The sequence below is a fragment of the Mugil cephalus genome, chromosome 4 (assembly GCF_022458985.1).
Source record: "Mugil cephalus isolate CIBA_MC_2020 chromosome 4, CIBA_Mcephalus_1.1, whole genome shotgun sequence".
Classification (NCBI taxonomy): domain Eukaryota; kingdom Metazoa; phylum Chordata; class Actinopteri; order Mugiliformes; family Mugilidae; genus Mugil; species Mugil cephalus.
The window spans coordinates 5,717,925-5,734,057 of record NC_061773.1 but is presented as its reverse complement, the minus strand read 5'-3'; the positions used below and the strand labels follow the sequence as shown (position 1 = coordinate 5,734,057).

The window sequence follows — 16,133 nt, the reverse complement described above, 5'->3', positions numbered from 1 at the left end:
TTAAAACTCTTTAAAGCCCACATTAGTAACCAATAAGCTGCAGCAGCTATTGGGAATATCACTCTGCACTCTGGAGAGGATCAAAGATACTGAAGTGCCCCCTGCTGTGACTTTGAAATACTGAGCTGCACAAAAATAGTCCTCCAGTAGAAGAATGGATGGAGAGGCGTAATAGTGACTGAGTATTGGGATACTAAGAGGCAACATTATACTCGGACAAGTTAGGAGAGAAGTACATGAAAGCATAAATGTAAAACTGTAGATTAAAAAAAAAAAACAAAAAAAACAAAAAAAACACCTTCAATCTGTTACATGCCGCCTCCCTCCTCTCAGGCGCAGCTGCCCACAACGCTTAAAATCACATGGCAGTGTGTATATATTTCTCTCTTTAAATACACAATATATAAATACAACTTCTCTATAAAATGTAATGTAATTCAAAGTGACTTGGTGATTGGACAGTCAGTTTGATTTTGGACTGGAGAAACAAATAGTGAAACAAAACACAGAGCCAACGCTTAGAAAACAGATTTTTGACCCCCAATCCTGGAAACACCTCAGATGGGCCCCTTAAGCTGTAAGTACGTTGAATACATGCCATGTTTAATTACAGAAAATGATGATGATGCAGTGTATTCATATACAATAATACTGACTTAAAGCTGACAGGACAATCTGTGTAATTAGCTGTAATAGGAAGCCTCCAGGTAAAAGATCTCTCTACTGTAGTTATAAGTCGTTCATTCCTTGTGTGAGTCAAAAAAAAAAAAAAAAAAAAACTTTTCAAATGCTTTAACACCTATGTCCTAACAGATATTAGTCACACTGAATATTTCACTCCTCTGTTTGACATGCATGTGCTGCTAAATTAGTCTAGCACAGCTAGAGGTCCCCCTTGTGGCTAAAATATCATGCAGTCTGTCAATTAGGTAACCCCATTCAAATGCGCATCAGACAGTCCCACCGAGTCAGTCCACGGACTCAAGGATCTATGTTAGTCTTGCCGTTAGACCATTTCTCACTCAGCAGCATGGCCGACACTCTGTACCAGCTGTGCCATCTACCCACAAAGACCACTTCACAGACTGTTAAGGAGCGTGGCAAGTGGGGCAGCAAAAAGGAGTTCATCCTCTCTGTGGCTGGTGCTATTATCGGACTTGGCAATGTGTGGAGATTTCCATATCTTTGTTACAAGAATGGTGGGGGTGAGTTTTTCTTTTTGTCTGTTTTCCTGATTTTCTTTTTTAAAATAACAGTTTGTTACTCTGCCTGTAAATTTAACGTGAGAAAAAAAAACTATAAATTTGTTAATTGTAAACATAAACATACATGACAAGTCCTTCACAGTATTTCACGCTTTTATTATTATTATTATTTGGCTTGTAAGGCTGTCTCTTTAAATGTTTTAAGACTGGTGAAATGTACACTGGACTGAGCAAGTGATTCACGAATGCATTATTAAAAAGTCATCGCAGCTCTGTTTTTATCCCAGTATTTACAGTCACAGACAATAAAAGCTGTGGGTATCACAAAACTCATCTGCTTTCCTACTGTGTCTCCTTTTGCTTCAAATCTGATGATTAAGGATTTGACAGGTTATGAAAGCCTGTGAAAATAACTTACTGCCTGTGTTTGTGCAAAGATCAGAGTCACATTCTTTGCTGGCTCCCTCCAATTTCTGTTGCAAAACACCTCGCTCCTCCACCTGATCGCCACTTGATTGTGGCTTACTGAGCAGGTTCTTAAACGTGTTTACAGCATTCAAAGGCTGCAATAAGGCTGACCTACGCTCCTGATATCTAATAAAATCTGCTAAGGATTTAAATGTACTCTAGTGCTCTTCTTTGATAGTCCAACTCTTCAGCTCACATAACTCTATCCAGTGTCTCTTTTGCTGTACCGCAAAAGTTAGATTTTCTTAAGGGGTTGATTGCAATTAAGGTGTGCAATGGGACTAACAATTTGTACAAAAAAGATTAATTTATGTCATCAAACCCTCTGGGGTACAGAGCATAATTGTCCGTTTTTGACTACTTTTGGTTTTACCTTTATATTTCATCTTAAAAATGGTTTACATTACCTTGTTTAGTATAATTCTTTTCAGTACAACCTCACCTGGGTCATTTTGCAATTACTTTTTCCATTTTGACAAACTGCATTAACACATTGGACCTAAAACCACACTAAAACCGTAAAAGCGGAAGTAGCAAAAAGGTAGAATTTTTCACTGTGAAAACCACAAACTTATTTAACGAACCATTTTCATAACTTAGAATGTAAGTAGAGTGTTAATATCAAAGGCTTGTGTACAAATTTAGCAAACAACAAATGTATTTAGAACCATTTCCATTAAAATGAGGGCAATGCATCACGCCTTTTAGTACAACTATTTACTACCATTGACAAAACCATCAGGTGTGACAATTAGTAATAATATCTAAAGCCCCAAATCTCTGGCTTCATTTCTCTTCGGCTGCAGTCGCTCCTTAAACTGAATATAGCGTCACTCCCACAACTGTTCCCTCTCCCTTAGCAACCATTGACACATCATTTTCTGATTGGTCGATGGGATGCATTTTTCCACCAATAGGAAAGGGGGTGTCATGAGGGGGAGGGGGTTGTCGGGGTTAAGGGAGTCGTGTTTTGTTTTGTTTTGTTTGTTTGTTTTTTTGCCTTCGAGCATTTAAAGCTGGCTAGCCTTTCCAAGACGCGCATCAGCATTACGGCAACATTCAGGAAAAAGTGTGCGGTAAATTATTTCTAATAAGTCTGACTTAGTTTTACTTGGCCTATCGACACAGTTGAAAAACTGGTATATAGTTTGAAGTTAGCACTTTCTACAAAAGTTGAAACGAAGATTCAGTGACGCTGCGTCTTGCTGCGACGTCATCTTGAATTGGTTATGTGATTTGGATGCTTCGGCGCGTCCGTAGACCCCAGAGGGTTTAAAGAATGAAGCAAGAATGAAGAGTGAATTTGGCCCGCAAATTTTAATAAAAACTTAAGACTACACGCATACGCCCACATAAAAAATAAACAAAACAAACAAAATCAATTGCTACAACATCCAAGTTATGTCACTTCGAACTCTATCTCCTTTACATACTCATACAGAGAGCGAGACAGGCACGACAATTCAGGAAAAAAATGCTTGGGGCCTCAGCGCGAGGGCTTACAAACTGTAAAATTAAGATGTCACAAGTCTGTGACACCTGAGTCCAATTCAACAATACAACTATAGTATATATAGTATACTACAGTATACAACTATACAGGAGCCCCTTAAGACATTACCATGATGTTCAACTTGTCTCAAAATGTCTAATAGGAGTTAAATGCATAAAGCTGGCAAAGTAAAGCCTAATTTAGGCTTCTGAGTCAGTACGTTTACATGCACGTGAAAGACCCGAATTATTGCCTTAATCGGGCATGAGACTTTAAACAGGAGAATTTAAGTGCATGTAAACACGTGCAGTTCTCATTATCAGATTGAGACACCCAGATAATGCAATTGGAATCGGAGTTTTCAATTGCAACCACAACCACTGCGTCGTTAGCATGTGACCCCGGAACAAACACATCCAAGAAAGCCGGGCGTAGAAGAAGAAGAAGAGAAGAACCGTCTGAGGGATAGCGCGGATGAATGCGCGGAACAAGATGTACTATTATCCGTCCTGTTGTTGTTTGAAATGCCGGTCCGCCGCATGAACGACTCTTGTTTATTATATCGCGTAATATGTCAACCGGAAATCGGGCCGTATTAACGTGGTATTATCCCGCTGAAAAGACACCTATCGCCACCTAGTGTGGAAGAGGAGAACAGTTATTCGATTTTGTTGCGCTGCATGTAAACTGGGACAAGAACTGTAGCGAGAAAGTTGAATTTTGAGCACAGCTCGATTAAGCTCTGCATGTAAACGCACTGAGTGTTACAGAGGCTCCAGCGTCAACGCAGACACCTTCAGCCATGCAAGGACCCCTCCACCAGTGCAAGACATTTACACTTGTGTGTTCGTCAGTAACAATGTCGTCTGAAAATTTCAGCCAAATTCCACTGAAATTTGTCTGTATCTACAAACCTCCTCAGTTTACGATTCTTTATTGATCCAATATAATCAATTCGAAAGCCAGAAATACTAAAGCAGAAACACGTGATTACCAAGCAGACCAATCACAGCTCTTGCGCTCTGCGTCGCCGTAGTGAGTAGTTACATTTCTGAGGAGGTGCACATTAGCGACGTTGTGAGGTTCATGCACTGTTGCTGGATGTAATATCCACCAGGATTAACCCACACTCTGAACATTAGGTAGCAAGTAACACAGCCACGCAGAATTCAAACAGGGAAACAACTGATTTTTAACTATAAGTATTATTTTTTTTGACATTTTACAAATAATTCAAGTCTTTGTTTAGAAGCTTGGTGGCCCTATCAAAAGACAGAGTCAACTGCCTAACTATTGCTTGAAACCACGATTTTACCACCATAGTAAATGCACCTGCGTATTCATAACTGAGACTTACAACTGATGTAGGAGGAATCAAATTGTGTTGTTTGTAACCCACATCCGTTAAAAACACTTGTCGTTTCACCAGCTAGCAGCTGTTGCTGTTAGCATTGAAGGCTAACACTGCACTTTAGTCATCAAAGACACTTAGAAAATGTTTTAAAGAAAGCATTCGTATGAGACTTTAGTTAGGTTAGGTACTTACAACATCCACTCGTTGCTCCTGTCCCAGTAGCACCAGTCCATAGAATAAACATTGGAACAAATCTCACACTAGCGAAATAAAATACAGCCATTTTGTGTCATATTCTTGAATACAGTGTGAAAAGCAGTTAAGCCAGGGCAGTGATCTTTAGGTTTGATAATGAAAACAACACCTGAACTGAATAGTGGCACAATGGCATTGAAATCCTAGCTATCACTTCCGCATAAAGGACACAAAAGGTCCGCTCTCGGTCTCGAGTTTGTGTTGCGTTGATTCACTTCGCAAAGTTAACTCACAAGAGCAGTTGTCTTTCACAGAAGGTTACTGCAATAATCCCCACATGTGTGTATAGCCGTGTCTTTCAAAAAAAGACCCCAAAACAAAGCTCCATACAATAGTTAGGATTTGGATTGGACCTACTATACCCCTCCCTGCAGAGAACGATTGGTGGCTTAGGGATGTTGCTCATGTTTGTCCACCAGTGTCCACCAAGGCTGCATTTGTGCGTTTATCTCAGAATGTATTTGATCAGAACACTCTGTAAGATAATATACATACAAACATACATCAATCACGCATAACATTATGACACCTTCCCTATATTGTCTAAACCTCCCTTGTGCCTCCAAAAGAGTTGGGAGTCATCAGAGAATGGACATGGGCCTTCTAATAAGGGTGTCGTGTGGTGTTTGGTAACAGGATGTTATTAGTGGGGCGTTCTTTGGGTTGAGGGGAGGGGCCTCTGTGGATCATCCCACAGATACTTGATCAGTTTGGGATCTAGTGAATTTGGAGGACAGGCAGGGGCGGTTCTAGCTTGAATAGCGCCCTGGGCGAGATTACGCTCTACCCCTACTAACACTCTGAAAATGAAATTATGAATGCCATGTTCCTACTCCTGAAATACAAAATTTTATAAGAAGAACTTTACAAATGTAGGCGGGCCTTGTTGTTTTTACAGTTTTGCAGCCTGTTTCTCTACAATGGACTTCACTTTTTTTTTCTGTGAGGGAGTATTGACCTCTCTCTGTCATGTGGCTTCCAAACCTCCCTTAGAACAGCCTTTTCCACAGCAATTTCCAACCAGGTGGAGAAAGTGGTTTATCTCCAAAAAACTGTATTTTTGACAAATGTCAACATCACCTTCCATTTGTGGCTGTGTTTGAAATATGTGCTTACTGCTTCTGTTAAGAAAGACTAAACAAATATTTCCAGTGTTCCCCAAGGTACAGTCCTGGTCCTCATTGTTTTCTTTTTAGTAGATAATGCATTTTAGCTGTATTACCTTGAGACATGGTATTTGTATCTCTGTATGTCTGTATCTCTGTATATATGTATGTTTACAGTGTTTTTCACATGTATAGGGGCCTTCTTCATCCCTTACCTCCTGTTCCTTGTGACCTGCGGTATTCCTCTGTTCATACTGGAAACAGCGCTGGGCCAGTATACCAGTCAGGGGGGAATCATGTGCTGGAGGAAGGTCTGCCCGTTGTTTGAAGGTGAGGTATAGTTACCAGGAGAAGTGTTTCACAAGTTAAAGAAGAAATACTAATGGAATGCAATCCTAACAGTTTGTTTTTTTCTAGGCATGGGATACGCCAGCCAAATGATCATTTTCTATGGAAGTATCAGCTACATTGTGATTTTAGCCTGGGCCTTTCTTTACCTTTTCTCTTCCTTTACTGGAGATTTGCCATGGGCTACCTGTAATAACACATGGAATACAGGTAAAGCAATTGGTTTTCATGAAACATCTGTCTTCTGCACATGCACTACAAACAATTAGCGGCTTGTTTATATTCTATATTTTCAGTGTGTATATATTTGTTGGACTTTAGCCCTTTTGGACCTCTTTAATATCCTGTGTCTTCAAACATATTTTTATTACTTAGAGAAAGTGTTCATACTGTTACATTGTATCCATCTTAACCATTCATATTTTAGTACCAAATGATGTGTCAATGCAGCATGTTTAATCATTCTTTGATACATTTCAGACCGTTGCGTGGTTATAAACAACTATAATGTCACTGGTAACTGGACTTCACCTGTGAATGCATCATCATCTGTTTTAGAGTTTTGGCAGTAAGTTTTCATCCAATTGGAAATTAATTTACTGCAAATCAGTCACAAATCACAGACATTTTTAAAAAATGCACGTGTACTTGTTCACAATAAAGAAGACATCTGAATCTGAAAAGCAGCTCTGGATTTGAGTGATTTTAGAAAAACACATTTGTTTCAAAGCTACATCACATGCCTGCTCAGACACATGGAGGAATAATGTGGCACTGACAGCATTGTTAAATGCCCTATTCACCGATGCTACGCCCACACAGTGGTTTTCAATGTGTGACACATGCTTGGGGCTGGTTACACCTGCTCAAGACAAATCAAACTCATTGACATCATTGTTAACTTCCTGTTGGCACATGTTGTGTCTGGGCAGCTTCCACTTGAATTCTTTAGAGTATGCTCACACGACTCCTGGTGTGCTGCACCTACATTCACCCTGAGCAGATTTTAAATGCAAACTCCCTCAAACAGTTCTGAGTGATCACATTCACAAAGTTACACAATTAGATATGGTGAGTCACAAAGTCACATGATCTGCTCTATTACATACTGTATTTACTCCATTAGCTGCCCGAGAGTCTGCATAACATCAGACCTATGCCTATTATTCATCTGTTGCCTATTAAGTAATCTAGGAATTTGAGATATTTAGGATCTTCTTAATTTTCTGTATGTCAACATAAAGAGAAATTCCTGAAACAAATATGGATGCCGCATGTACCAGTATCTAGAGCTATATTATCAGTGTACATTATATTTAATCCACACAGAAACAACTCCGCTGTCATAGGTCCATCTTGAGTTGTATATGCCTACCAGCATTTGAATCTGGTAGGACAGGTTGGTTTAAATCTAAAACACTGAGAAGGGATCTAATCAACCAGAATAATGGAAATAACCTGTGTTGTACTGAGGGTGTAAAGGGCATTTAACTATGCATTCAAGCATTCATCACACATAGTTTTTGAGCATTAACAGATTCTTCATTATGGACTTCTTGTCTTGTCAATTAAATGTGTGATATCATTCAGGTTACCCATGATCAGTGCCCTGTATTTAATGCTATGCACTTGCTTCCCATTATCAGTGCCTCTCCTCCCTTACGAATATTGTTTTTTCTTATTTGGTTATTAACTAACATATGATTTTGTCATATTGCATTTAAATCTGTTTGTGTGATTGGTTCACATACTCTAACAGAATATCATCCTTACAGAAGACGGGTATTAAATATATCGACTGGCATAGAGAACATTGGAAAAATACAGTGGGACCTTTCCCTGTGTCTCCTTCTGGCCTGGGTTCTCTGCTACTTTTGTGTCTGGAAGGGAGTGAAATCCACGGGAAAGGTAAATCTGAAATGACAAATGTGTCCCTAGATGTATTCACAATTTCATATTCAAGAATATACAAATAAAGGCAGGGGATATATTTGTTCAATAACCCGCAAATGTTTCCGGTATATACTACTGTAAACATCTACATTTGTGGGTTATTGAATAAATCTGTCCCCTGCCTTTATTTGTCAATCACATTATGTCCCTTACAACATTGCGACTAAATGATTTGGATCGAGCCTGTGGAGCTGCAAGAGTAGATGTTTAGATGTATTCTGTCATCAGTGGTCACCAAGTTGTTTCCTTCAAATGACTGGTTAATTGTCTGTGGGGTAATTGTTTGCCCACAAGACTTTGCATGTCTCTATCTTAGCGGCAGCCATAGCTTAAGGCATCATGTGTCCAGGTCGTCCGTTCGTCCCATTCCAATGAATGCAATATCTCAAAAACGTTGTGAGAGAATTTCCTCAAACATTTCACAAATTTTCTCTTGGCTTCAGAGATGAACTCTTTAGAAGTTAGTGGTCGAAAATTTATGGGCATCTGCGCCTGACTATTTTATGTGGGAATTCCATTACATCAGAACAAAACACGCAATTTGTGGACCATTTCTCCAGAAATAATACACTAGTGTGACAAAATTTCTGTCTGCTACAAGCTCATTGGTTTTTGCACCCACTGAGCTTCAGGTGATGGTAGTTGCAGATAGTTCTCCTACCTCTGTACTCCTGTATGTAAGTGAAGACAGCATGTTTCTGACTGGTATTTATTCACTAGAATCCTGCATGCCAATGTACTAACAACTTCCATTTGGGCAATTAAACTAGGACAAAAGAAAGAATCCTTTCTTCTACATATATTATCAGAGTCTGGCAGGGGTAGATGTAAACTGCAACTTTATTATGTTTGTGAGGTCGTAATTCTAGTTGCAATCACTGGCAGATTCAGTACAAGTATTCCTAAATGCAGGCACAACAAAGAGGGGGCATAGTCTCAGACTGTTTCACAACTAATTTGAAACTGCTTATCTGCCACAACTTGTCTTCAGTGAACTGGGTAGTACCAACTATTTGACATGAAAAGAAAAGAAACTCTGAAAGCACTCAGGCATCTGCTGGTTATTTAACTCAGCTCACTGCCAGAGCGAAACTGGCTCTCACATATCCACATGCCTGACTTTATTTTATTAAAACTAACACAAACCATTTAGGTTTGCAAGTTCATGCAAAACAGGTTTTCAACACAAGCTAACAGCAGTTATGGAATATATTACACACTAATTTCATCACTTTATATAAAACGCTGCAAATGACCTAAATTCTATCCCTGGAAATTTTCATTAAATAAGAGCGCTGTTATTCACCTGTGGTTACGGTAAACCTGCAGTCACATGCAGTCAGAGCATTGCAAAACAGTATGTCTACAGGATATTTATTTCTTAAGTGTGAAAGGTGGTTTGAAGCCAGGTCTCTCAAGAGCCACTTTTTTCAGTTTATGCTCAAGACTAATGTGTCGGTTTGCAATTGTGAGAAAGTTAGGTGGTAAATGCTACCTGGCTAATTGCCCTGTGAGAAAGATGATTGATCCTGGCTGTCTGTGCCACATAGCTGTCTACTATTGCATGACTCACCCCTGACTCCTGAACCTTTCCTGAAAGAATTACATGCAGATTTCATTACTGCTGTAATTAAAGTCTCAATCACACCTTTGCTGCTTTCCACGGATAACTTTTCAGTCACGCAAGTGTCACGTGTCACGTTTTATGATTTTGGCAGGAAAGGGTGTGCAGAATATCCACAGTGGAAAAAAACTGATGACACTCTGGGTTTCTTAATGGGTTACAAAACTACCACGAGCAGATGACATAACAACATTACATCACCGCAGCATGACCTTATCAAATAAATTATTTGTTTAAATCTGTTTGTCATTTGTATTAAGTGATTTTTCTCTTTTAATGCAGGCTACCTACTTCACAGCCACATTCCCCTTTGCCATGTTACTAGTGCTGTTAATTAGAGGAATGACTCTCCCTGGAGCCTTACATGGTATCAAGTTCTTCCTGTACCCCAATCCTGCAAAGCTTGCTGACCCCCAGGTATCTTTCAGAACGCATTCTAGTCTAATTCGCCTTCTGCAGCAATAATGCTGGTGTTCTCGGACAAATCACATCTCACTGTCTTGTAGGTGTGGATGGATGCTGGAACACAAATATTTTATTCCTATGCCATATGCCTTGGGTGCCTGACTACGCTTGGGAGCTACAACAAGTACAACAACAACTGTTACAGGTGAGTACTTCATGAAGATATGATCAGTGATATAACAACTTATTTCATTATATGTTCAGTGACTCTATTCATTTTGATTTATGGAGTATAAGTATGAGTCAACAGCAGGTAGTTGCATGCAAACGGAGGTAATTTATAGTATGCAAAAGTAATTGATATATCTGTCATCTGCCACCAAGAAATAATGACATAGCACTTTGTTTTTGGCTTTGCAGAGACTCCTTCTATCTTTGTCTGCTGAACAGTGGAACCAGTTTTGTGTCTGGCTTCGCCATTTTCTCAATTCTCGGCTACATGTCTCAGCAGCAGGGTATCGACATTGCAACAGTTGCTGAGTCAGGTACAGATGTGCATCTGCTAAATACAAGCGAGATTTGATGCGAGTTACAAAGACCCCGTGCTGCCTTGCATATTTTTTCATAACTGAATTGCAGATTTTTTATCATACAATAAAAATGTTAAATGTCTACTTTTAGTTTGTGGTGATTAATCAACCTTGAAATTTCAAATTCAAGTTTAGCAACTAGTTCAACATCATCTGACGCTTCTGTCACAGCTGAAGAATAAAAACACGGAGGCAAACCAGAAATGACTAACTTGTTGTTGCCACTCTGCAGGTCCTGGCCTTGTCTTCATTGTCTACCCTCAAGCTGTGACCCTGCTGCCATGGCCTCAGGTCTGGTCCGTGTGTTTCTTCGCCATGATCATCTTGTTAGGGATCGACGGCCAGGTCAGATGGGAGCTCATGTCTACTTGAAAAAATGTGGTGCAGTGTTTATTCTTTTTGGTTGACGTGACTCTCCACTAACCTCCGTCTTTATGTCGTTCTCCAGTTCGCTGGTCTTGAAAGCATCATGACCTCTTTGACAGATATCTACCCCTCCCACATCCGGAAAGGATACCGCAGAGAGTTTTATCTGATGCTGATCTGTATTCTCTGCTACTTATTTGGCCTGTTTTTGGTGTCAGAGGTGAGCTGAGAGTGTACATTGAAACATTTCTTTCGCTTTTTTGATTAAAACTAACAGCATTTAGTTTTCAGGTCGAAATAAAAGGCCAAGAGGCACAGTGGCTCGGTGGTTAGCACTGATGCCTCGAGGGTGGAGAAGGTCTGGGTTTGAGTTTAGCTCAGGTCTTTCTGGGTGGACTTTGCATGTTCTCCCTATGTCTCCCTGTGTCTCCCTATGTCTCCGGTTTCCTCCCACCTCCAAAGGTATGCTTGGTTCATTGGTGATTCTAAATAGACCCTACGTGTGAGTGTGAGTGTGAATGGTTGTTTGTCTCTGTGCCTGCGTGCCCAGGGTGTACCCCGCCTCTCGCCCCATGACAGCTGGGATAGGCTCCAGCAACCCCCGCGTCCCTAGTGAGGATAAGATGAATGTGTCAATGTGTTACTGTTTTCATTTTAGGCTGGAGCATACATTCTGCAGATCTTTGATCACTATGTATGCAGTGGTCCCACTCTTCTTCTGATGGCAATCTTCCAGTCAGTGATTATTGGATGGATTTATGGTAAGAGACAGTCCAAAAACTGCTTTGAATGCTGGCGAAAGTTTTTGGTACATGATTTGCAGAGCTGTGTACGTCATATACTGTATATTTCGACCTCCTAGGTAAGATGACAAGTGGACCGGCGTTAGACTTCTACTGTACGTGCACACACTAGACTTGGTCAGGGGCAACAGAGCTGCACACGCTGCTCCTGCCTCACTTATCACTGTCTTACTTTCTGCAGTCCTCCCCCGATTTCTGTTTTCATTCCTAGAAGGATATTTTCTTTTTATTTTGAAATGGGTGATATTCTACGTACTTATCTGTGCTTACAGTATCAGTGTATGTGTCCTTAGGACTGGACACTGCAGTAGTTTGTCAGCACTCAGGGGCCCCCCAACAAGTGTCTGATACCTGCTGACAAGACACACCTCTTCTTGGATGTCTTTTGAGAAAATACAGCCATGTTTATAATTAATGTCCATAAGTCACAGATCCCTTGATCTTTTTTTATTTGCTCTTTGATGTCATGCAAATACTGGAAACAGCTTACAACGTGCATGGTGTAAAAAAAAAATGTCTGTTAATGTACCAGAGTAGTACCTATGCTACTTGTCTCCCCATCACATGATTTCCTTGAAGAACATTTAAATATCTGTTTCTGTTTCAGTAAAATAGTATTTCTCTCTTGAAGGTGCCAAACGCTTCTGTGACAACATTGAAGACATGATAGGTTACAGACCTATGATACTGATCAAGTACTGCTGGCTTTACGTCACCCCTCTGGTTTGCAGTGTAAGTGTCTAAAGTTGGCCGCCATATTTGTGTGATTCATGTGTAAAATGGGACCCCACTGTGTTCATTCTTTCTGATTTTTTTACCCTTTTAAGGGAACACTCGTGTTTTTGATCCTGAGATACACCCCAATGAGGTTTAACAACACCTACGTGTATCCTTGGTGGGCTTACTGGATCGGCTGGTTTCTGGCATTGTCGTCCCTTTCTATGATCCCAATCACCATGATCTACAAACTGATCCATGCTAAAGGGACTCTCTGGCAGGTAAGAGTTGTTTTTGTTATTCACCTATGACATTTAATTAAGTCACAATTTCTCACCTAGAACTGTTTGTTGTGACCTTTTTGTGGCTCCAGTGGGTATTTTTCGATCTGACAATATACATTTCCTTAGCGTCTCAAGACCACCTCACAGCCTGCAGATGGCCTTCAGGTGTCGGCAAAGGAAATGGCAAGCATGACTGCTTCACCCATGAAATAATCACCTGTTGGAGGCACAAAGGAGACCTACACAATATCGAGATGGGCGTCATAATGTTATGTCTGATTGGTGTATATGGTGCTTAGTATTAAATTGACAGTATTTTTTAAAGTGATGTGACCTATCTCGAGCATCAAATGTCTAAAATTTTAACAATTGAAATGTACTGGTGTCTCCTTTCTGGAGTTTAAGTTCCAAACACCTCAAAACCTAAAAGCTAAAACCTGAAGAAATGCCAGTGTGGCGACAGCGTTCCCTCAGGTTTTAGCAAACTCTTAAGTAAACAAATTCTTAAGTAAATTCTCTACAGTCAGGGTGTTTAACCCTGCTGTAGATTGTTAACGACTATTGTTCACATCACAGTTCACGTCAAAACAACCGTAACCTCATCAAAAGAATACGTTTTGCCATGTACAGTACATCACAGGGAACGCCAACTGATAAGAGATAAACTTTTAAATACCAACCTGATGTGCTTCCTTGGGATTGTATGAGTCAGGTTTATTAATCAGTGTTCACCATGGCAATGTTTGCAAAAATGTTATGTCCTGGTTCTGACGGTTCTACTTTCTGATTGGTGCAAAGCGGGAGTGTCAGTTATTCATCAGGGCCCCCCTTTCTCCGAACACAATGAAATAATGAGGAGTTTAAGGATCGTACTTTTCATTTTGGGTAAAGATTGTTTGCTGTACGTGCTTTGAATGATATTTTTGAAAATATTGCACTCTTCTTTATTAATGCTTTTATTACTAAAAATGTATTGAGATGCTGCTGTGTTTCAAGGTTTTGTTTAAACTGCCTACCTAGCTGGTCTAGCCATCTACGGACAGCTTGCATTTAAGAGGTTTAGGGAACATTATTAGAGTTGTGCTACAGGAAATAACCTGTGTTGAACTCTGTGGACATTGGTCACATGCTGCACCGTCCACTGGTGGATGGTGCCGCGTCTGGTTTTCATTTTATACCACAGAATTGTAAATTGTCACCAAGTACATTGCAAACCTGTGGAAAACAAGTATGGCCCAGACGAGAATCAGATCATTTGCAAACTTGACAGCATTCCAACGAATATGGTCGACAAATGAGACTTGTTAGCTTGTAGTAACGACACGTTCGAAAACGTTAACGTCATAATTCGTGTAAACGCTGCGCACACTGCTGCTGTTTAGTCCTGTCCACATGTAATGCAATTGCCTTTGTAGCGGACAGTTGTTCACTAGAGGACATTCATCTCTCTGCTTCATTAGGTTATGGTTGGTATATTTCGCACCTCAAATGTTTGAAGTGAAACAACCAGAACCTAAGGATCGCTAATCTAGGACGGCTTTCATAGCTGCGACGGCTCTCTATTGGAAATATTTGATGTCACTCCATCTGGGTTTAGCCGACACTCCAAGCCTGCTGTCAGTGGGATGACCTTAGTAGCAGTAATAGAGGCGGTCTAAGTTGTTTCCACGTAGTGAGCATGTTGGGAAATCTGTGTTTTCCGCAATCATCTGTATCAGTCAGTCCCACTGATCACCTCAGAATTGTGTCATCTTAAAGTTGAAAGTAGTTTACCTTTGCTCCTGTTGGCAACCTGTCGGTACGACCTGATGGATTTCATCAGGATTGGATTTTGTGTAGGACCTCATGGCCTATCATAAGAGCTCTGATGAAATGGTCAACTGTATTCTCATATTTTAGCTAAGCGTATCACAACAACTGTAAAACATTTGAAAGAGCTCAGCTGATTCTGTCTTATGCTGACTTATTCTGCGTTATCACTGCTGTGCACAGCAAATTGATTTATTTGCGTTTTTTTGTGTATTTTTCGAGGGATGGTTTTCAGGTCTAAAAGATTTTTCTACCTTTGGAAGTAGCCATGTTCGCTGTTTCCCCCTGTTTCTGTTTAGTTGTACTTGCTTCATTCCTTTCCATTGTCCCCCCTGATCTCCTGTTTGTGTAACTGGACAGGCCTGAGCAGCGATGGGTCTTTTGATATAACAGACTGAGTCATTCCTGTGATTTCATCTGTGAAACACTCCAAAGCTCCTCAAACTCTGGCATCAACATTGATGTTGGCGGTGCTCTCATTACCAGTTTTCTCTGACACAGATTTGGTGATCACGGTAAATTCAGTTCATGACCAACTAAAATAAGTAAATGCACACACATTCAGAGGAACTTCTAAGAGTTAATCTGTTTGACAGCTTTATATTTTATAAACACAGAGTATATTTTATTGTGTTTACATTTTTTACATATGATAATCCAAATAAATATACCTCCTTGTGCCTGTCAGAAAGTGTTAAACTACTACTGCTTGAATTTATAGTGAACATTTATAATAACACCTTATAGTGCCTTACTTTTAGGTTATATTTTTAGGTACTTGTTTTATATATATATATTTTGTGGATTACTGTATTGATAAGAGCTTCTTCTTTTTTTTTATTTAACTTTTGTTTTTAAATTTGTGGAATAACATAGTATCTGGGGTAAAATAACTTGCACATTGTTACTGTGTGCATATAGGTGAGGTGAGTGAGCGGAATTGCAGAGTTATGAATAAAAGAATACAAGACAACAATGAGTCTGTGTTTGTTCTGGACCAGAGGGTTGTCCCACAAAAAAAAATACAAAATCACTTAAAATGTGCTATGTACTTGTATTGTACCATCTTTTTATATGTAATTTTACATTTTCAAGTACTTATTCCTCCATGCCACTACCTTTTTTTTTTTTTTTTTTCAACAGCTTTGAAACTACTTACTTTTATACAATGGCTAAGCTTTTAAAATACAACACAGGCTTAAGCAGTGCTCTTCAGCCTGTTTTGCCTTCTTACGTCTTCAGGGGTGTCAGGTCCACATTTCAGATCTGTGCAAGGTTTTTACGCCTCCAACAAATAGTGCCTTTCTCCCTCTACACTTCACATGGTTTAATTTCAGTAAATATTCACATGATC

At 39.8% G+C, this 16,133-nt stretch overlaps 1 protein-coding gene across 2 annotated transcripts; it reads left to right on the top strand.

The window, feature by feature from the left end:
* Position 1: 1 nt before the first annotated feature.
* slc6a11a (solute carrier family 6 member 11a) lies at positions 2-15,752 on the top strand. Of its 2 annotated transcripts, none has more exons than XM_047581826.1 (14): positions 2-1,205; positions 6,076-6,210; positions 6,298-6,438; positions 6,709-6,796; positions 8,004-8,136; positions 10,088-10,222; positions 10,312-10,415; positions 10,631-10,755; positions 11,033-11,145; positions 11,249-11,386; positions 11,825-11,927; positions 12,601-12,701; positions 12,797-12,967; positions 13,097-15,752. In XM_047581826.1, exons 1-14 carry the CDS (start codon positions 944-946, stop codon positions 13,181-13,183), a joined length of 1,836 nt encoding a protein of 611 aa, XP_047437782.1. In that variant the 5' UTR covers positions 2-943; the 3' UTR covers positions 13,184-15,752. The 2 variants fall into 2 exon arrangements, with proteins under 2 accessions (XP_047437782.1, XP_047437783.1); XM_047581827.1 differs by lacking the exon at positions 2-1,205 and adding an exon at positions 2,665-2,749.
* The last annotated feature ends 381 nt before the right edge of the window (positions 15,753-16,133 follow it).